General features: G+C 38.2%; 1 protein-coding gene across 1 annotated transcript in view; it reads right to left on the bottom strand.

Moving 5' to 3' along the window:
* Positions 1 to 23,702, bottom strand: part of LOC125965699 (uncharacterized) — a 147,702-nt gene that overhangs the window by 41,928 nt on the left and 82,072 nt on the right. Inside the window, exon 6 of the mRNA XM_049716403.1 lies at positions 13,039 to 13,138. Within this exon, the coding sequence (XP_049572360.1) occupies positions 13,039 to 13,138 (100 nt within the window). The remainder of the gene's footprint in view (positions 1 to 13,038; positions 13,139 to 23,702) is intronic.

Here is a 23,702-nt window from a genome sequence, read left to right as displayed (position 1 = left end):
TACTTCACTCTGTATGACAGTCTCCAGGTCCATCCACCTCACTGCAAATAACTCAATTTCATTTCTTTTTATGGCTGAGTAATATTCCATTGTATATATGTGCCACATCTTCTTTATCATTAATCTGTCGATGGACACTTAGGTTGCTTCCATGTCCTGGCGATTGTAAATAGTGCTGCAATGAACATGGTGGTACATGTCTCTTTTTGAATTATGGTTTTTTTAGGGTATATGCCCAGTAGTGGGATTGCTGGATCATACGGTAGTTTTATTTTTAGTTTTTTAGGGAACCTCCATACTGTACTCCATAGTGGCTGTATCAATGTACATTCCCACCAACAGTGCAAGAGGGTTCCCTTTTCTCCACACCCTCTCCAGCATTTAGTGTTTGTAGATTTTTTAATGATGGCCGTTCTGACTGGTCACACAAAGAACTTTGGCATGGTGTTCATCATCTAGCTAATCCTAACATGCAGACATTTATGAGAGTAAAGTCAGGTCTCTGCCAGAGTGGGTTGCTTATTTGGGCAACTGGGTTAAATCAAGAAGGGCAAATGTAGGCTGCCAGAGTAAATAAGGAGAGGAAAAACAAAAAGAGCGAGACATATCATTCATCAGTGATTTTCCCCCCAATATTCTTAGCCCCCACCTATTTCCATCTTACTGGTAACACAGGAACTAGACTGAAGAATCAGGTAAAAGGTCTCTACAGAAACTGAGGTAATATAGAAAATAAAATAATAAAACATAAAATTGTAAATTTTCTTCCTAGGGATAAATGAGATGATACTTCAATAATAACATAAGATCAGGTGAAGTCTAAAGAAATTTTAGAAAACCCGGATAAAGTAAGAAAACATCTCTTCGCCAGCATCCGAATGTTAGAGAGACACTGAGACATGTGGGCCAAGTTCTGGCGAGAAGGGAAACACAGACGCAAGCTTGACATTTGGTGCAGCTTTTCTCCTTGCGGCATTTGCTGATTCAACTCATACAGCCTAGGAGCTGAAAAGCCAAGGAGTTCAGAAGACTCTAACCACAGAAGCCAAACGGCAAGAGCTCAAGCTAAAGGCAACAACTAATGGAATGACAAGCTACACGTATCCTTAGTCTCACAGGGCTGGGGGAACCATTACATTTAAAGCCTAACAAATACAAGGGTAGTTGGGAATAGGGAGAATCTAAACGTTCACATGGTAATCCCAAAGGGCAACACCCGTAGAGGAAGGTCAAGACAGAAAGAGAGCAACCTTCACACAGAGTGAAAAACGGCTTTGAATGAGCTCAAACTGAGAATGGACTAAGGTTTCCAGTCCCTATAGTAACTGTCTGCCATGGGCAAAAGGAAATCTTTTCAAGGGAACGATAACAACATCCTGAATGTGGATATCTTTATAGTTTCCTAAAATAAGTTAAGCCCAATTTTAAAATAAAAATAATTGGACATACCAGGAAAAAGACTAAATGATCAAAAGCTCAAAAAAAAAAAGAAGGAAAAAGGACAATATAAATAGACACAGGAGGACAAGAGTTAGTAGGCTTTGGTTAAAAAACAACTATGATTAAACAAAGAAAATAGACACACGGCAAATAAGCGTATGAAAAGATGCTACACTTCCATGTAATCAGGGAATTTTAAATTAGAACAATGAGATACCACTACACACCTATTCAAATGTCTAAAATCCAAATACTGAAATACCAAAGTTGTTGATGATGCAGAACAACTGGGATTCTCATTTGTTACTAGGAGGATACTTGGCAGTTTCTTACAAAACTAAACATACTTTTACCATACAGTGATCTAGTAATCATGCTATTTGGTATTTACCCATTGGAACTGAAAAGTTACATCCACATAAAAACCTGCACATGGATGTTTATAACATTTTCTTTCATAATTGCCGAAACTTGAAATCAACCAGGATGTTTTTCAATAGGTGAATGGATAAACAAACTATGGTATATCGGTACAAAGGAATAGCATTCAGCAATAAAGAGAAAAGGCTATGTAGCCATGAAAAGACATGGAAGAAGCTTAAATGCATATTGCTAAGTGAAAAAAAGCCAATCTGCAAAGGCTACATGCATATTATATGATTGCAGCTATATGAAATTTAGGAAAAGGCAGAAGTGTGGAGACAGTCAAAAGATCAGTGGTTGCCAGAGGTTGTGGGGAGGGAGAAAAGGATGGGTGAAGCCCGGAATTTTAAAGGCAGAGAAACTCCTGTGTATGGTTCTGTAATGGTGGATACAGGTTATTGCACATTTGTCAAAAATCATATAATGTACAAAACAAAGAGTGAAGTCTAAAGTAAACCATGGACATTAGTTAGTAATAATGTATCAATATTGGTTCATTAACTATAACAAATGTATTACGTTAATGTAAGATGTTAATAATAGGGGAAACTGGGTAGAGAGGTAAGGAGGTATGAGAATTCTGTCCTTTCTACTTAATTTTTCTGTAAACCACAAACTGCTCCGAAATAGTCTGTCAATTTAAAAAACAAATCTAGACCTGCATACAAAACTTGCACGTAAATCCAACCACAGCAGCATTATTCATAAGAGCCCCAAAGTGGAAATACCCCAAATGGCCATTTACTGTGAATGGATAAATGAAACCTAGTAATATCTACACCATGGAATATTATTCAGCCATAAAAGGAAATCAAGTACTGATGCATGCTACAACATGGATGAACCTTGAAAACATGCTAAGTAATTGTATGATTCCATTTGTATGCAATGTCCAGTCTAGACAAATCTGTAGAGACAAAGTATATTAGTGGCTGCCTAGGGTTTGGAGAAATGGGGGAGTGAGTGACCTATAATAGATTCTTTTTCTTTTGGGGGGTGGATGAAAGTTCTAAAATTGATTGTGGTGGTAGATGCATAACACATTAAATTGTACACGTTAAATAATATGGAAAGTAAATTATATCTCAATGAAACTATTATTTAAAATTATGATTAATGTATTAAAAAAAGGACAACATGTACAATTTAAGCAAAAATTATCTGTGAAATGCAACCAAAAGAAACTTCTAGAATTAAAAATGCTTAAATTAAGCACTCAGAAGATCGGTTGAACAGTACCTTAGTCAAACAAAAAAAAGGATTACAAATGTCAATTAAAAATAACTACACTAAAATTTGGAGGGAAAATGATGGAAAACAGAGAAATAAGTACTTAAGACATATAGAGTATATATAAAACAATGTGTCTAGCCAGCCCCAAGTCACACAGCCTAGGGAGGAGACACACAGCCTACCTGAATCACAAGGACTTCTCCAAAGGAAAAATGAGGTTCTGATGCCAGAAGTGGATGGAATGAATTGCAAAGAAAAAGAACAATGGTAAACTATAATCTAGATATACATTGGTAAATACATAGGTTCCCTGGGGTTGTGATCTGGTACAAACAATAAAAAAAAAAAGATAAGACTCATAGTAGAGGCTGCTAGATTCTGCTGAGGAAAATGTACAGGGAGGGAAGACTTGATTTATTTCATTATTTTTTTAGAGTCCACATTATAAGTGACATCATGCACTATTTGTCTTTGTCTTATTTCACTTAGCATAGTGTCCTCCAGTTTTATCCATGTTGACTTAAATGATAGGATTTTCTTCTTTTTTAAGGTTGAATAATATTCCATTGTATATATATACCATATTTCCTTTATCCATTAATCTACTATGGACACTTAGGTTGTTTCCATACTCTGGCTCTTGTGAATAATGCTACAATGAACATGGGAGTACAGATATCTTCAAATAATGATAAGTTTCCTTTGGATATATACTCAGAAGTGGGAGTGAGGAAGAACTTATGACACAAATCGACCATGTGTAAAAGATGTTGTAGGAATGAAAAAGTCTGAACACCTAGGAAGAGTGTGGAGTATTTGGAAAGGTCATTGTTCAATGTCATACACAGTTTGAAATTATGACATTTCAATGAGCCTGTGTGCATGAAGGCTTGCTTATATTTTGGGATTTGAATATAGTGCAAAGAAGTGTTGCTAAATTTTCGATCAACATCAAAAACAGTGTGGAAATTTTTCTTTTATTATGAAACTGCAGGAAAGGCAAGACTAGAATTCTAGGCCCAGTAGAATTTTCCATGATGATAGTGCTAATTTAGGAGAAGAAGAAGAATCCAAGGCCATAGAACAATTGTGAAAGCAAAATAAGATTGCTGAGTCTTCACCCAGTGTATGAGATTAAGTTTTAATGGCATATGACGAAGTGGCCATGACACAGCCGGCAGAGCTCGTTGAGTTGTTGAAAATGGCTCTTGAAGCTACAGGAAATGGACAGTAGACATAGAAAAAGAACAAGGTAAATCCCAAAGAGTGGAAGGACAAAATTAATCAAGAGAAAAGTCAAAAATCGAGAAGAAAAGCAGTAAACTTGACAAATAAAACCAAAAGCTTTTCCTTTAGAAAGACCAATAAAATAAGCAATACTTGGCAAATATGATAGTGATGGGACTAGCTATAAAACAGAGAGAATTTTTTTTTAATTACAAAATAATACCGTGGTAGCTTTATACCAACACATTTGAAAATATGGACAAAATGGCTGATTATTGATTAGTTATGTGCAGCCATTATTTACTTCACAGATGGTGGTACAATTTACTGAACAAAGGAATACTGACAAAGGACCACATTTGAAAAAGAAGGTCGAGAATTGAGACTCAAAACTTGGCAAATTTAAGGTACCTTTGAACTATATACTCATCTCCTGGGAAGGGACCAAAAGGTGCCCCAACTCTCTTCCTTCAAAGATTCATTACTGTGTGTATTCCAACCTCTTATGCTGTTCCATCAGTCAGAAGTCCTGATAGTATGTCCCAGCAAGGCCACTTCTAAATTTTTACCAAGAGGAAATGAAAGTATATCATCCACACAAAGACTTGTAGACAAATATTCCTAACAGATTTAGTTATAAAAGACAAGACGGGAAACAACCCTAATGCCCATCAGGAAGTGCAAAGTTAAACTGTGGTATATTCTTGTAGTGGAATACTATTCATCCATAAATAAGTAAATGAATAAATGGAGTAAGCTATTGATATGTTCAATGACATGAATGAATCTCAAAATTATTATGCTGAGTAAAATAACCCAGACCAAGAAAAAAAAGCATAATGCCATTTTTATAAAATTCTAGAAAATGTAAACTAATATATAGTGAGTAAAGCATAGAGAGAAGAAAGCATTGCAAAGCTGCACAAGAAAACACTGGGAATTATAACATATTTGGTATTTTGATTGGGATGCTGGGTTTGTGGGTCTATGCATATATTAAAACTCACAGTATTTAGTATACTTTAAATATGAACAATGTATTGTGTGTAAATTGTACCTCAATAAAGTTATTAAAAAGTCAAACCCCTGATCACCTTCTTCCAACCAGGTGAGCTCTCATTCCCTGTTCTGTGTCCCATCATAACAACCTATTTTATAATTAGCAGCATACCTGTTTGCTCCTTCTCTCCCTATGGATTTCCAGCTGGGCGCCAAAAGAGATTAAGTGTCTCTTACAAACCTAACACAGTGAATGAAAGGATGAAGCATTGGTAGTCTCACTCATGCTGGTAAATATCTGAGAATGAACATCTTTTCCTATCAAATCAGGTCCTATGAGGACAGGGCAATAGGGGATGGATCAATGGTGGATACTAGGAAAGGTGTCTGCTTACTGTGCTCTGGTATGCAAGTGAGGGACAGGAGGGTAAACAGGAGAGGGAGTGAGATAGTTAGGAAACAGTGCTTTAACTTGAGACACATGTAGAAACCAGTAAAGAAAAATCTACATGGAGGTGGAACACAATATAAAAACTATCCCATTTAATTTACGCTACCTGTGAGACACCAAAGAACAATGCTTACATTTTAGGAATGGTGTTGGAAGTGCAAATCGAGAGGGAGATTTTGTGCATATGTTAGATGCAGCCGTCAGGGAACACCCATTCTGGAATGAAGCGATGTCACGTCACTTTGGGGTTTCACTGTCATTCAGCTTCACTCTGAGCTCATTGCCCTCAGGAAGCTAGCAGGTTAGATGCTTTAATTGAGACGGGAAAGCTTTGAGTCCTGGGAGATAGTCCTGTAGCTGAGAGTTTAATTTTAACTAAATGGAAACGGCTTATGAAATAAAAGCAAGATTGAGCCTTTATGGAACATTTTAGGATTGTACATGGCGGCAGTCCCAAGATGAAAAACCAGGGTCCAAAGGTAATCTTAAAAAGATGCCTGTAGGGTCACTTAAAGCATCTGAAATGACCTACCATGGAAAATAAAATCCTAAGGGGCAAATCCTTGTGCTTTATCTATACATACAATTGGAAAGTTAAATAGTTATCTAGCTGTTTTTAGATATTCAGTTTTATGCAAACGATGTTATTCTTAACGGCATTTTTGTATGGCCCTCATTGCATACCATTTTAATTAAACTTTATTTAGCCACTGTGTTCACTGCCACGGAGCTGTAAATTATAATTTAAGATATAATTATTTCCTGATTTCAAGGATTAGCCTCTCCCTGTGCTACTTAAATAATACTTAAATAATATGATAGAAATTCTGTGATTCAACACTCAACTGAAAGATAAGAACAGTGTTTCAAGGGGGTTGGAAGAGAGAGATCTATGTAAGCAATATGGAACAAGTAACTTTGCAAAGAAGAGATGGGCTTTGAGGCTACTCTTGAAGGATTCTTGAACTGGGGAAGTGATATAAGATAGAGAAGGGCATCCACATAGGAGAACAGGAGGAGTACAAGAGAGATACCACAGAAAGCTCTCAGGTTTCCCTCCTTGTTAAAAAAAAACAATCTTATGGTGTCTGAGTTTGTTCAAAGTCTAAGAAAAATATTAGCATAGCAGGGCTTCTCTATAATGCTGTAATGATCGAACCTGAATTAGAAACCACCTCAGGACAGAGGGAGGGTAAAAAGGTGTCAATTTCTCATTGTTTCCCATCAACACCCACTGTAGACATAGTTCATAGATTAAAATCTTTTTTGACTGTGGACCTCAGATTGGACTGCCTGGGAATATGGTGTTCCGCAGCACAGGCTAGTTTTATCTGTTTCTGGATTTATTTTTATGCTTATTTTAAACTTCTGTAGTGAGAGATACTCTAGCAGGGTACTAAATATCAAAATGGAATTCGTCTTTACTAATGGCTTTAAAGTTAATCTGGGTTAGGGATTATAAAATTATAGATATTAGTATTTCCCTACTGTGTGATGAAAGCAACCCATGCTATACCATGCATTTAAGAAATTGTCACCACACAAATCCCAAGATGGTCTTCCTCCACAATTCCAATGGCCAAATCCTTCAGGAACAGAATGCCATCCTCTTCTTAAATAATAATGTTAGATATAGTACTATTTTTAGAGTTGCTTGAGGGTTTGTTTTCTTGGTTTTTTTTTTTTTTTTTTTTTTTTTTTTTTTTTTTGCGGTACGCGGGCCTCTCACTGTCGTGACCTCTCCCGTTGTGGAGCACAGGCTCCGGATGCACAGGCTCAGCGGCCATGGCTCACGGGCCCAGCCGCTCCACGGCATGTGGGATCTTCCCGGACCGGGGCACGAACCCGTGTCCCCTGCATCGGCAGGCAGACTCTCAACCACTGCGCCACCAGGGAAACCCTGTTTTTTTTTTTTTTTTGATGTTAACTATAACAGGCCAAGTAGGAGGCATAACCAATATGAGAGGCAGATCGACTTGCCTAGGGCCACAGATACCGCAAATAAAAGAAAATAATTTTAACACGTATTTAATATTTTACAGGTTCTAGGCAAGATTCTATGAATTTTCACATACGTTAAAATCACCATAACAACCGTGTGAAGAGAATATTATTAGCCCCATTTTATGGATGAGGAGACCGAGGCTCAGTAAGATTAAAAGCAACAGAACACAGATACAAACTCAGGTCATCTGACCCCAATCCCAATATTCTGTGTAATCATCATGATTAAAGTAACATGTATTAGGTACTTGCTCTATGCCATCTTCTCTGCTAAGTGTTTTATATAAATCATCTCATTCCCAGCATAATGTCCCTAGAAAGGAATATCACTGGCTAACATTCACAGATTCAGAAACAGGTTGATCAAGGTCACACAGCTGATAAGTAACCCAGCTAGAACTTGAAATCTGAGTTTAGAACTAACACTCTTTATTAATATATTTTGCTGCCTCTTAAAGGATAGTGCAATCCTAAAAGTGAATTCAGTTACAGGTATTAGGACCTTATTCAGGCAATATCTATGTGATAAGGTGAGGGAGAAAATCCATTCTCTTGGGGAATCAGACAGCAAGCACACATTGAAATCTCATTAGAAATTAGTTACAGGAAATAATACGTTTAAATGTTTCAGGATATCATCCTCCTCCACAAAAAGGACATTTCCATTTTCGCTTAATATCCTATCCTTAATTAGCAATGACAAGAGCCTCAATTATGGATTGCTTTCTATATGTGCCTAAAGCCATGCTTAGCAATTTATATAAAATATCTCATTTAATCCTCACAACCAGACTATTAAGTCTATGATTTCTTCCTGTGAATCAAGGGAACAGTATACAAAGCTCAAAGAACTCGAACAGGTACTAACCTACCTAGTTAAGGGAAGCAGAGCAATTCTGGCCCACAAACACCTTGGAAGCTAATCATCTCTGCCTTTCACATGGAAGCCACAGTTGTGAGATTATTCAGCAGTCACCTGGTGAGATGTAATGCATTTATCTGATACGACTGTGGGAAATGTGCTATAAAAATAAACCCAGCGTGCCTTGCTTGTTGTGCCGAAGAAACCTCCCTGGACAGTGTGAGTGGATAAAATATTGAAGAAATATTGCTGCCCATGATTAGAGTTAGAGAGATGGAAAAAAATGAAGCATATATTTGAGAAGGGGATAAACAGCCACAGACTTCCTTACTTTTGTCCAGAGAATGTGAGCAATTCAGCAAAGAGCTCCTAGCCTTCCTCTGTGTAAAACTTTTGCTAGATGTTAACTTGCCGGGGCTGCAGGACCCAGCACCTCCTGCATGTATACCCTGTCAATGGAATGTGAGCAAAGGTAATGAATGTCACTTCTGGGATGGAGTGATTAAGAGCAGAGCCTCTACACCCTTTTCTCCTCTGTCTTCCAACTACATTCCAAAGGCTTTGAGGCCCTAGGAAATAGAGTCAGGACATAGAAGAAGCCTGGGCTCCTAATTCACTTCATGGAGAAAAGGTCTCAGCAAATAAAAAATATCATGTTGGATTATGTCCTTAAAAGCACAAACTCTATTAGATAGATTTCTGTCTTGGGCAGGTGAATACTCAAATACATAATAAGACTAAATAAAATATTTTTCTCCTGATATTCTGTTCATAAGACTATAATGATACTTGTCCAACTGTACAATAATTATGTGGTAACCTCTATGACTCCCCTCAAGACTGGGAGACCCTCCAAGGTAATGATAATGACTTTTTCACCTTTCCAGCTCGGCACCTAGATCAATACCAGGTATAGTATCCACAGTAACAAATATTTTGTGAATATATGAACGATGTTTAACTAGATGAATACAAGTATGAACAAATGAGTGGAGAGACTGGAGTATACAGAGAATAAAACAATTATTTTCATAACAAGACCACACAAATTACTTTCCATTTGACTTTAGAATGCATTTTTGAACTTATATTTAAATGTGGGTGTGTCCAAATCAATTCAAAATCATTCAAATAATAGAATTAAGTCAAACCGTCAGAGGTTAAAAAAAAGAAAAGAAAAAAGCTTGTCTCTTTTGTTCTTCATCCTCAATTTCGCTCCCTAAACCTTTCTGGCTTAGGCAAAGCACCAACCTAACTTGAATTGTCCTTTTTCATTCAAAGTGTGTTACCTTCCTGCTGAGTGTCTTAAGTAAAAGATAAAGAATAAATATGTTCTCAGCTCCTGTGAGGCTGCACGTTTAGTCTAGGTAAAGAAAGGGTAAAATAGAGAAGTTTGCCATTTTTTATATTACTTTCAAAGTTCTTCAAGGCTGTTTTAAATCACATACCAGAATCAGAGGGTACCAAGCAGTCTGCTTAGGTATACAGTTCTGAATCTAATGTTTGTAAGTGGGACATGAGATAATGATCCCCTCAACCCTTGGGGCTGCCTGGTACAGCCTGGGTTACCCAGAACCCTGGAACTATTCACATTCAGCCACAAATAGCCTCTCTAGGGTCTCCCAGGAAGGTTACCCGAGAGAGTGAGTCAGACAAAAGGTCAAAAGTGGTCTCGGATGGCAGACCCAGTGAGAAATGCCACACCCATGGGTGCATCAAAGTTCTCTCGCCATTCAACCAGTGGGCATCAACTTGTGCAACAGCCAGCGGCGAGTATGCCAATGCTCATGGTGAACAAGAGATTGCTAGGATTGCTACAAGAACTAATGATCCAGAGCAAAGATACAGCAGGTCAGGGGCGGGAGTCCCAGGAGACCTTGTCAGTGTGCGTTTAGGTGGTTACCCGCCCATCTCTGTCTTCATGTAAAGATGATATGACCGCCTAGTGGATGTGAAGGCTCTACCACAGTCTGTGCCTTCTACCATCATTATTGGGACATACCTTATAAAAGCAACCACCAACTTGGAACGAAATCAGTCTCATACACATCATCAGATGATACTGCAATGAGTTTTTGTGTGCCAAAGAAAGAAGAAACTAGATTCTTTTAAAAACACTGGCTTGAAAAATTTTGAATGATCGTAAAAATGATTAAAATTTTCTTGTCTAATGTGATGATCAAAAATAGAGAGATGTTATTAAAACATTGATTAGAATTACAGTCACAACTTCAAGAGTAAGATCTGGTAAATGAAACAAAACAAACAAACAAAAAAACCAAAAAACACTTATGTTTGTGGAAGCAACTACAAGTTTCTCATTAAAAATCCTGAAAAGCATTACTTGAAAATTATGTAAATTAAGTATTTGATATCTTCCCCAATACTTTATACTTTATTATGGCTTGTTATTTTAAATTTTTATTTATATTAGTTGTTTTACTTTATCATTGTTTAATATAAAGGCTATACAATTTTTACCAAGCTCCATTTAGATCCCCTCTAGTTTATTCTAGTATAGCATACACGTATCATTTAATAAGTGTGCCATGAAGTGAAAACAGTAAGCAGTAGTATCTAACTATATAAGCAGAATATTAATATTCACAACTAGACAATGTGTTCTAGAGTCGAAGGGGGCAGAACCCAGAAGATACCCTTAGCCTACTGATTAGGTAAATATTCAATTTAAGATGATATATTCCCTAGACCACACAAAAAATAGATACCAGTGTAATAATAAGATTTGAGGTCTGTAATTTTATCTAGCAATGTAGCCCTTAAGGCAGCAATCGCTGGTGTTTCATGAATTAATTGCCTACCGTGGAGCTTTTCAACATAGAATACAAATTAATCCCACACACCTTACTATTATAAAATTTACTTACATTTTTCATGACACATGCGGAATCTAAAGATTTATAAATATGGAGTAGATAATGCTTTCCATTTAAATTTGGCATCAAGCTATCGCTCTGAGCCCAAAATAACAATGCAGACAACGCTGGTTTAAAAAAAATCCCAGATTTACTTAATTTTGGCTGTTTGTTCCTTTGCCTAAGTGTTTGGTTTTTTCTTTTTTTTTAATCTTACTCTATAAAGCCAAGCCAAAGTTCTTTATTCGAAGAATCAGATTTTTTGACTGATGGTGAAGCAGATGGATCACAAAATTAGGAGGTAGGACAACTGGATATTTCTGATTATAACTCTTTTACAGATTTGTTTGCTTGAGTATGGTTTTTTGCTTCTTATTTGAGCTAGAGTTTCCTCATCACTAGAATGAAGGTTTTCATTAAATATTTCTGAGTGTTCTTTTGAGCATCATGTGAATTTGTGATCCTGTCTAACTTGTTGCAGAAAAAATTTAAATGTATATAATCTTAGAAGTATTTATACTAGTTATAAATTCAAACAAAGTAGGGATTTTAAACGCTGAATTATCCTGATTTTATGCCATGCTGCCACTAATAAACAAACAGCAAGTTCCCTGATAGTGATTCTCTATTATGGGATATTGACATATTTTGGGATTTGGAGGTTGGATTGACCTCCCCCTGTTTACAAGGCACAACTTTCTGATTTGCCACCTGCTATGTCTCCTATTCATCTTTTTGTAAGACTTTTTAAACATTAAGCAAAACCCTCATGGTACAGAATTTCCCACAAGTGGCCCACATTTGAACAGCAGAATTCAACTGAGACTTGAGGATGGGCCACATGCAGCACACCCTGCTGACATGTTTGTCTACCCACGTCCCTCCTTTTCTCACTGCCTGGTAATTGAAGTGTTTTTCTGTCAGTGGTGTCAAAGCCTGTCTCCTAGGCTGTCTTATTATTTTTAAATCCCCGACAAGTCCACCACAGTGATCCAGCTCCTTGCACTTTATAGGTGCTCAAGATCTATTGGCCAAGCCAACACGTCTCTCTCAGTTTCTCTAGACTTGCAGGTCCTTAACTGCAGACCCTAGGGTGACTGGGAGACACAGCAGCTGGCCTGGAAGAAACTGTGCATAAACCACAGATTTTTACTTATGCAGCTTTGTGCATTAATTCTGGATAAGCACATGATAGAATGTCATATGTGTGAATTTTATTTTTCAGGTGTAGTGATGGTGGGAAAGAGGCTGGTAATAGCTATTGTAGACCACACTGCATTACAAAAAATCTGATAAATCCAAGCAATTCAGTTCAAAATGGTCAATTAAGGGGGAAAATGCAGTCATTTAACTTGATACTTCTACATGATACCTTAAGTCTCTCACAGACTCCACCACAATGAAAGCGAAAAGAGTTGAACGAAGGTAGAGGAAGATTTTCTTTAAGGTCCACTACTTGATTTCTTTTAGCTCCTAAATATTTGGGAAGCAGTAAAGCATGGTGCTCAGGCCATTGTACTCACCTGATCTTGGAGTTGGGCAGTGTAATTTGTGCACTGGCTGAACAGATGGATAACTGATCATAGGCAAATTCTTAACTTTTCTCTTCCTCAGTGTCTTCATCTGTAAAATGGGGATATTATTGGTACTTACTTCTTAAGAGCTTTGTGAGGATTAACTACACTAATCCATGGACAAGAGACATGTTGTCTACATAACAGGTGCCCAATAAGTTACAGTGATTGTGTTGTGTTGTTGATAATGCCCATGACAACAATGATGGCATGTGTCTATTTTTATCATTATAGTGTGATTACACGTCATATATGTTGTATCTCCTTGTTCTGAGATTAACATAGCCTCTTTTAGAAACCACCAAAAGGCTCAACAGTATTGGTGAGAAATATCTGTGAGCAACAAACATTCAGAAACAAACATTCAATTAAGATGACCGCTTCCAGAAGCAGTCTCTGAAGCATGTCTGATCTAGAAGGGATGCCCCCATGCACTTCCTGCTGGGAGAGAATCTTCTATTGTTGCTAGTCAGGATCATTCCCTGTTGGTTTAAATTAACCTGAAAGATCGTCAGCAGTTTAGGTATGTTTAGCTCAACATCGCAGATTGTTTATACCTGTGATGCAGGCACGTCAAAAAAACAACCACTGAGCCACTGGCTTAGGGTTTCCAGCTGAAGCTACAGCGGTTCTTTTCTGTAAGCACAGGAAATCAGCCAAGCTCAGTTTGCTTAAGACATTCAGGTAAACCGTTTGCTTGGTCAGAGCGCTCTCTCCCAGGAACGACCAAGATATTCCGAATCATTTACTTCTTTCCCATTTGCCATTCTTTTCATGAGGTGGATTCCCCAATCGTAAACACAAAGAAAGTGTTTAATCAGAAGCAGCCAGAAGTGATTGGTGATAACTGGGATTTAATGGCTCAATCTCAAATCTAGTTTCAGTTGTGTTTCACCAGAGATTTTTCAGATTCTTGCTATGAGAGTTTGGCAGAAGACAATAAAAATCATGATTTCCTCACTTTTTTCTGATGTTTTGCTATGGCACTAAATAATATGTCCAGTATTCCCCTGGAAATATATAAAGCACTTTACGTGGTGTGTTCATCATTTGCCTCTGACTAAAATGTCCAAATGACTGAGAATTAATGAAAATCATTATGGATAGGAGCAAAGGATGTGTACCAAGATGTTCACTAAAGCATTGTCTACAATTGTGAAAATGAAAACATATATTATAAACTATATAACAATAGGCATGAAGTATTTACTACTACATGGACTACTATGAAACCATTAAAATAATGATGTAGAAACAAAAAAATGTGAAAAATGGGTTTTAAAACAATAACACACTAATATTAGATTATTTAGTTATTATTCTGGGTCCAACCAGAAGAAAAACAAACAGTAATTTGAGCATGGAAAGTGTAATGAAAAAACTATTAATTATGAAAGAGGATTAGAGTAAGGAAGGAATGGCCAGCGACAAGTAAAGAGAACGCCAAAACACACAGCAGAAATAAGGAGAGCCGCTAACCCTCCAGTTGAAAAGAAGACTTCCTCCTCCCTGCCCACAGGACTGAGGTCCAGACCCGGTTGAAAAGGGCATGACTGTGGCTCACTGGATGGTAAAGAAGCTGCTGTGGTGTCTCACGGTGGAACTTTCTGGAAATATGCCCTCTGTAAGTTGCTGGAAATCCACATTCTAGGGTTCCAGTTAAGCTATGCACGGGGAGATTTCTCACCTGAGGCGCTACTCCAAAACTGCTTGATAGAAGATGCTGACGGAAGCTGTCGTCCACTGCTCTCTCTGCGCACTGCTGAAGCCGACTACTGGAGAAGTTGTGAGCCCCGGGAGCAGGGCTGAGGACACCCTCGGTGCTGCAGGAGTGAGTGGGTGCTGAAGATGCCACCAAGAGCCTTCCCAGCAAGCACCGGGGCATCACGAAGCAACACCTTCCTCAGGTGCCATCAATTAGGAAAGCCTAACATCACACGAGCTGGCCAAGGAAAAACTATTTAAAGGACCCATAGCACTTTTCACAGAGCAAGTAACAAAAGAGTGAATTTCGAGCTGAGAGGCGGTAACCAATGTTACCTCAAGAAAAATTAAAACGGAGGTTTTTTGTTTTTTTGTTTTTTTTTGCGGTACGCGGGCCTCTCACTGTTGTGGACTCTCCCGTTGCGGAGCACAGGCTCTGGACGCGCAGGCTCAGCGGCCATGGCTCACGGGCCCAGCCGCTCCGCGGCATGTGGCATGTGGGATCTTCCCGGACCGGGGCACGAACCCGCGTCCCCTGCATCGGCAAGCAGATTCTCAACCACTGCGCCACTAGGGAAGCCCTAAAAAGGAGTTTTTATCACATAATCAGTGAAATGCAAATTCAAGCAATAAGATGCCATTTTTGAGTAAAAAACAAACTGACACACAGAGTATATAATATTAAAACGTTAACAATGGCTCTCTTTGGGTGGGAAATTACCAGTGAATTTCTCATTTTTCTTGGAGCATTGCCATATTCCTACAATATAAATGTACATAGATTTCCAATGCACAAAAATAAAATACAATTATCAACTCAGCTACCCAGTAAACTTAATATTCACTCAATAACTTTTACTCTATTTAATTACAGCATAAAATGTAAGAACAAATGCAATATGGATGCTGCATATTAAAGGGGCTCGATCAGTCTTACTCATTTTGTGGAATCAAGGAAAGGACCATTCAAGCATTTCCATGAGTTTCTCTTCCATTCTACCTAAAACTCCCTCTTGCTGGAGGAATTCTGTCAATCAAATTCTAGTTATCCAAATCAACACATTTAATATATCTTACAGGGGTATTAGTGCTTTGTGTGTGTGGGGGGGGGAGGGGTGGTGGGTACAGGTGAAATAAGTTTAGGAAATGATCAATGTACCAAAGGGGAACAGGTTTACATATTATTGTTTCTATCTGTACATACCACACAGGTTTGTACAGAACTGCAATAGTGTTTGGATCCAGCTAGAGCCTGGATATGATTCTGCTTTACCAACCCGACAAGGAACTTCTTCTGTGCATCTGATTGAATCAAGGTGAATGAACATGTTTGGGGGAAGTTTTAAAGGCCTACACAAAGCACTACAGCTCTGTCAAGTGATGTAATATAATTATAAAAGCTCTTTAAAAAAAATTTACTGTTGCCTTCCAGTCTACCTTCCTGTATTTTACTACACTCTACCTTATTTTAAATGTGATTTAAGGAAATGTTTTGCTCCATACTTCCTTAGTCTATCCCTCTCTTTCTTCCTCTCTGCCTTATAAAAGAATAAATATATAATCGAGCCAAAAAAAAACCCCCCAGCTTATTTGTAAAAAAAGCTTCAACTAGCAACCTAAGTGTCCATCGACGGATGAATGGATAAAGATGTGGCACATATATGCAATGGAATATTACTCAGCCATAAAAAGAAATGAAATTGCGTTACTTGTAGTGAGGTGGATGGACCTAGAGTCTGTCATACAGAGTGAAGTAAGTCAGAGAGAGAAAAACAAATACTGTATGCTAACACATATATATGGAATCAAAAAAAAAAGAAAAAAGGCTCTGAAGAACCTAGGGGCAGGACAGGAATAAAGATGCAGATGTAGAGAATGGACTTGAGGACATGGGGAGGGGGAAGGGTAAGCTGGGACGTAGTGAGAGAGTGGCATGGACATATATACACTACCAGATGTAAAATAGATAGCTAGTGGGAAGCAGCTGCATAGCACAAGGAGATCAGCTCGGTGCTTTGTGACCACTTAGAGGGGTGGGATAGGGAGGGTGGGAGGGAGGAAGACGCAAGAGGGAGGAGATATGGGGATATATGTATGTGTATAGCTGATTCACTTTGTTATAAAGCAGAAACTAACACACCATTGTAAAGCAATTACACTCCAATAAAGATGTTAAAAATAAAAATAAAAATAAGCTTTAAAAAAAGCTTCAACTACAAAGGGACATGTTACCGCCTGCTACCATCAATATAATACCTAACAATTTATCATTGACGCTGTAAGAAAGTTAGTGGTGTACCTAAAACCATCTTTTATTTTAAATATCCCTTGTTGTGCTAGTAATGATTTTCCTTTATTATCCCCAAGTCATATATTTAAACCTAAAGAGACAAACCCAATTTCACTTCTCTAAATTATTCTACTGTAACCACATGTACCCTAACTGTAGGAGATGCTTGAGCCATTTTCTACTTAAAATTCTGAAAGACTCGTGCTCACATAATCCCCACTGACACTTCTGCAAATGACGAAAAATTTCATCAAGGCCACTGGATCAGAACAATTAGTGGGTACATCAAGTAAAAAGCAATATAAAGGGTTAACACTAAGAATACCTTGAGGGAAAAGCCTAATTGTGTGCCTCTGTAGGTAAGACATCCATATTTCTTTTAAAATGCTTTTAGGGCAATACTACAGATGCATGTTAATATACCCTGCTTGATTTAAAAAAAACTTTAATGGTGGAACATATCAAATTCAAATCGCACAAGTTGCAGCGCTTGATTTTTCTTAAAAGGTCCATTTTTACTCCTTACTCTTCAATCTTGACATCACCTTTAGAATGCGTCCCCAACACCTGCCCCCTGATCCAGGCAGGCAGTGATATTTCCTTACATCTATGTTTCTTTTATCACATTGCATCATAATCATTTACTTAATCAACTTTCTGCTTCACTACAATATGAGTTCTGTGAAGCCAGGATCCATGTTTTATTAAGTTTGAATCTCCAAAGTTTAGTGGATTTGCTGTTTCAACAAATATTTATTAAATGTCTACTCTTTCCCAGATGTGTGTGCTGGGTATAAATAAGGTGGCTTGTCAAAAAGAGAGATGCGGTTCTTGGGCTCATGGAATTTAGAGTTCAGTGAGGGAAACAGTAAATTAACAAGAAAACATTCTAACAAATAATTACAAATTCATACAAGTTCTATAGAATAAAAGAGAAAGACGTTGCGACACATATTAACCTGGGGGAGTTTCTCGGGATAAACAGGACAAGGCCACCCTTGGAGGCCACTTGGAAGCCACTTGTAAGTATGTGAGGCTCAACATAAGGGAATAGAGTGTGTGAAGTTTCTGAGTCCAGGAGAACTCAGCAGGAATAAATGGAGGAGTGAAGAAATAAATGATTTGGAAATGAACACTGTGGCAACATGATGGAAAGTTGAAACATTACCTGTGTCTCTAAGAAGCTTATAAACAGAAAGGAAATTGAGCCCGAGAATCCCCATCCTTTCCGTCCTGCAAGTCACTCAACCTATTTCTATTCTTTTTTCTTTTAACCAAGGCAGACACTGCTAATCAATCACGGCATTCTTCCCCCCTAAGGCTGGACAGAGCTTAAATTTTTTTCTTAATTCAGTACTTCTGCCAACCATTACCACTCATTCAAAATGGGCACTCAAGATGATACCCTTTTGCCCTTCCTGATGTAAGTGGTTAATACCATTTTTACCTAATTAATAAACATTTGATATTGGCTTGAGGGGGACAAGAGGTAGCAAACTGAGCTAATATATATAAAGCAGTGAAGGTTGTAAATGGATAAGCAGCCTGGCTCACTACCGGTGTTGAATTGATAGGAGTGATTATAATGATGCTGGGAAAATATGGGGCATCCAGTAATTGATGGGAGCTAGCATTTGAGGCTACTCCTGAGGGTGAGAGAAATTACCAAGTGGGAAGCACTGAGTCACTGAAGTCACTCTTTCATAACGTCATAGTTTTTAGCTAACATAACGTCATATGTTATCTTGGGACAGCCAAGCTAATATTTTCTCAAAAATACAGAGAAAAGAATATCTTTACACTCAAGCAAGAAAAAACAAAAAAAAAGATCATCATCAGAAAGGATATATGCAGTTGGAAACTAGCATTTTGACCTAGTCCTAGTACATTTAGGAATGAAACCTCATCAGCTTTACTGACTTCACCACTTAGTCCGTGTACCAGAACTTCAGCAGCCCAGAGTTAGCCAGTCTAAAACATTCAGTTTTCCCCCACCTGCACTGAGTGAACCATGCATCTTAGGTATAAAATGATAGCATTTATAATTTAGTAAGAGCTAAACCCAGAAATACTCTAACGTATTATTAAGGTTGAACATTTCTTAGAAACCAAATACAAAGGTTTAGTTCTTATGATGACATTAATTGGAAATACGTTGCATCTACTACATGTTGAGAATCTCCTTGGATATGAATTGATGCACTGAGACCTAGCCATAGGATATAGCTACCCAATCCACTGCCTACTTGTAAGTTCTTCTGAATAAGATTTTATTATATATTGTTTCACTTTAGAACTGCCTACGTTGGGCAGAGTAGTTTTCCTGAGTTATAGTAATAGTTACCACTTTGAGTGTCTGTTTTATGTCAGTGCCGTGCTAGGCCTTTTATATATATTATTTATAATGCATACAATAACCCAGTAAAGACTGACATGATTTCTACCTCACAGACAAGGCAACTGCAGTTCAGAGAATTTAAGGAACTTGTTCAATTTACGTAACTAAATCAATGATAGGGATGGCATTTGGATGCAGTTCTGTCTCACTCCAGAGCTCATGTCATTTTCACTACCCTTTGTTGCACTTTGTTTGCACGTTACCCATTCCACAGCCACACACAGATTAGGGAAAATTAGAGGACCACCCCAGACACCACATTTGTAAGGGCCTGCCTTTAGGAAGGGGGAAAGCGGGCTAGCTTGTGGGGGAGAGAGTTGTTCCCATCTGATGCTAGGGCTTGTATAGCCTCCATCAGCCCCGGAATCTCTCTGACAGCACCTGAGCAATGTATGTGATCAACACTTTCCACCTTCCTTATGGTTACATATGCTGATTAATTTTTCCTGGTGTAGATGCTCATTTTATCAAGTCACTCGTAAACAGGGCCAGGTGTAGGGCCCATTTCCTGCTCCACCCACCTTATTGAAGCCAAATACTCCATCTATATCCTTCCCGAGTTGTATCTCACAGTTAGAGACAGTAGGCACTGCGAGTCTTAAGCATGCATAGATTGACATAAAAGCATTCTCTCTTCACTAAAAGGAAAAAAAAAAAGTACACTTACTGGGTGATAATATGGCAGGAAGCCTGCTATATATCTTTATAAACAGGGTACCGAGGTATAATTATTCCACTTTAGCTCACAGATGCTTTCACTCGTTTCCTGATTTTCGTTTTGTTTTGTGCGGCTCATGACAGACCAATCCATTTTTGCAGAGATCAGGCCCTGCAGCTCAGGGCCGACTCTCATAGATACTCTGAATCAAGTACAGATATGAGCAGCTGGGAAGATGAGGGAGGCGGTCAGGGAGGCAGGGAGACCTGAACAGATGAGTAACGGGGACCAGGAAGGAGGACAGAGGCTCCATACATGATTAAACATGAATATGGGCCCTCTTGCCAACCAGATGCATCATCTTTATGCAACTGGAATGACCCCTCTTCCCACACCTCCCTAGGCTACACAGAATGCTTTGACTGATTTTTAATGACAGCTCAGCATGTGCTATAACGGCAGTAGCACACCGAGTAGAACAGGTTGACAGTGTGGCAGATATCGCCATCCCTTTCCAATGTTTGTAGGCTTTCTGAGCAGGCCGTGGGCGTCCTGTGCACCTCACTCCTTTTCTAGCAGAGGCCAAGCGATGCAGACATTAACTATGCACCTAAATGAGACTCGTAATGAGACAGAGCAGGACCCTATGATCCTTTCCCCTAACCATGTCCTCTGCCTGCTTTTTGTCTGTGGAAAAACTTTAGCCAAAAATTAAGTTTAACCAGAGAAGTGAGAAAATGCAGAAGCAAAAAATAAAAGCAGTCAAACAGGACAAAACAATAATAATTTATCAGTAAGCAAAGTTAAGGACCTTTAGTTCCTCCTCAGTGGCTATAGATAATATTCTGAGCCATATCCTGTGAGCTGTGTGAAACCCCACTAGGTGAAGAAGTTAAGTACCTGATGACCAGACTGTAGGCATGACATAAGCTGCCACAATTCACAATTCTGAGAACTGGCCTCAAAGAAATGAGAACCAACCGACCCTGGAACTGAAGACTAACTGTACTTAAAACAATCAAGATGACACTGGTCAGACCACCGATGACCAACTTCAAGATGACAGTCAGAGCTGACTGTGCTGTTTCTGCGTGTAGCCCCCCTCCCTCCGTCTATAAAAGCTCTTGCCCCCTGATTGGGTGGGTGCGGGGAGTTGGCCTTCGGACAGGCGTCCCCCCTCCCACACCCCCTGGTCGCCGGCACCCAAAACAAAGTAAACTTTCCTTTCCACCAACCTTGCCTCTTTACTTGCTTTTGAGCGGCGAGCAGCTAGACCCCACTTCCGGTTACACTAACAGGAAAGGCAGAGAGAAAAAATCATTTAAAAACATGATGTAGAGAACAAATGTATGGACACCGAGGGGGGAAAGTGGCGAGGGGAGGGTGGTGGTGGGATGAATTGGGAGATTGGCATTGACGTATATACACTACTATGTATAAAATGGATAACTAATGAGAACCTGCTGTATAAAATAATAAATTAAATAAAATTTAAAAAATTAAAAAAAAACCATAAGTGGCATTTTATGCACCAGTTCAAATAAGGGGGAACCTAATCATTGTGAATGATAAACAAGTTTGTGAAAAACCCACTGCTTATTAGAACAGCACGCTCCATGTAAAATGAAATTTTCTAATGGTAAATATAGCAGAAGGCTACAATTAAAACCTTTCAAAGATTGCAATCCATAGAAAAGCCATTTAGTGATAAATTGGAGAGCAAGAGGAGACTATCACCTGTTTAAGCTTCCACTGATTCTATCAAGTTGTTTGCCTGGCAGTATCTAGGCTATGATGGAAAAGCTGAGAAAAACTCATTTTTCCCCTATCTAAATATTATTAATTGCAAGCATTCATTTTGAAAGATTTGTGGCTCTTTGGGAGAAAAGGATCTGCTTGACAACTACTAATTATACTTAATAATAAATAATATTTACATAATTATTTTCATATTTAAATCCTTTCACAGATTTTGTTTCCTCATATGGAATATCAGTGCAACTTGACTGCATATAATGTTATGATATTTCTGTGAAACCAGCCCCAAGTAGTAAGCTTTCATAAGAAAATTGGGGCCTTAATCTTATCTATATTTACAAGTGTTAACAAATCATTAGAATTTCCTTTTTCAGCACCTGAGGAGGCGGGCAGTATTGAACAACTATCTGAGGAGCACTGAACTGACTTTTTGGCAAAACACCCAGTTAACGCCAAAACTGTGCAAAAATATTTAGAAGAGGCAGAGACATGAGGCAACAAGGTCAATGAGAGACGTATTAAATTAAAAGAAATGCCTATCTCTCTCTCTCTATCTGCCTACCTATCAACAGGGTGAAAACAAAAGAGCAAAACAAATGAAATCAATATACTTAATAGAGTTGTGAATGTAAAGGTCTGAATATAGTTTTAAAAAATTGTCTGTACGAGTTGGATATTTGACCTAGTGAGTACATGTGTAGAGATTTATTCTAAGGATTTCACAGAAATCTAGGTACCATGGCACTAATTGGAATACTATTTGTAAAAAAGAAAAGCTTGGAAATAATTTGTTTCCAACAATAAGGCATTGTTTAAATAAGTGATATCATATGTTGAAATATTAAATAATTTTAAAATTTTCTAAATGAGGAATATTAGATCATGTGGGAAATTGTCATGATAACATTAGGTGAAAAGGTACTAGAAAGTAAAATTATATAAACAGTATATCTTAGCCTTATTAAATAATGTATAAAATATATGTAAATATATATGTTTATATAAATATATATGCTTATATATGTGGGAAAATGCAAAAATGGAAAAGATAATATTTATCTCAGAGTTCTGCAAGTGTATTTATATTTTTCCTTTACATTTTTCTGTATTTTATAATTTTTCTACCCTAAAGTATTAATTTAATTACTATATATTTTTGAACAACTCTATTTTTAAAAATTGTTTTTACATATAGAGTGGTCACGTGTTTGCTTAACAGAGTGCAAGTGAAAAATAAAGGCTGTTTTTGTGGTTCTCATGATGTTTAAAAGACTAAAACAAGTTCTGAGACCTCGAAGTCTACTTTGGCCACACAATTCCACACCTAGTCTGGGAGCTCATCATAAGACTATCAAGCAACTGGGTGAAAAAGATATTTGCTGCAACACTATTTATAATAGGAGAAACATGGAACCAACATTAAGGTCTACCGAAAGGGGGTTTATGAAATGAATGGTGGTACAGCCACTGCCTAGAGCTACAGCTATTAAAAGGATCATGTTCCGGGAACACAAATTCACCCAGGAGGGGCTGTTCTTGAAGGCTGTTTGCATCAAACAGGAAACCCTGACGATGAAGCTCTCATTGGAGAAAACCTCCCAGGGCATCAGATGTACCTGCGCTTCAACTTCCCTCACATCCAGGTAAGGCTGCACACCAAGTATCACCAGACTGTCCACTTTTCAGGAGAAGTTGCAACATGCCTAGGCTTTTCAGATGTTGTGCAGGCCCGGGGGTGGGACTGGGGGGTGGGAAATAAAATGTCTATGGGCTGAATTTAACTAGTCAGCCAAGAGTTTGCAAAC

This window comes from Orcinus orca, chromosome 1 (genome assembly GCF_937001465.1).
Source record: "Orcinus orca chromosome 1, mOrcOrc1.1, whole genome shotgun sequence".
Classification (NCBI taxonomy): Eukaryota; Metazoa; Chordata; class Mammalia; order Artiodactyla; family Delphinidae; genus Orcinus; species Orcinus orca.
This window is presented reverse-complemented; position numbering and strand designations above follow the sequence as displayed.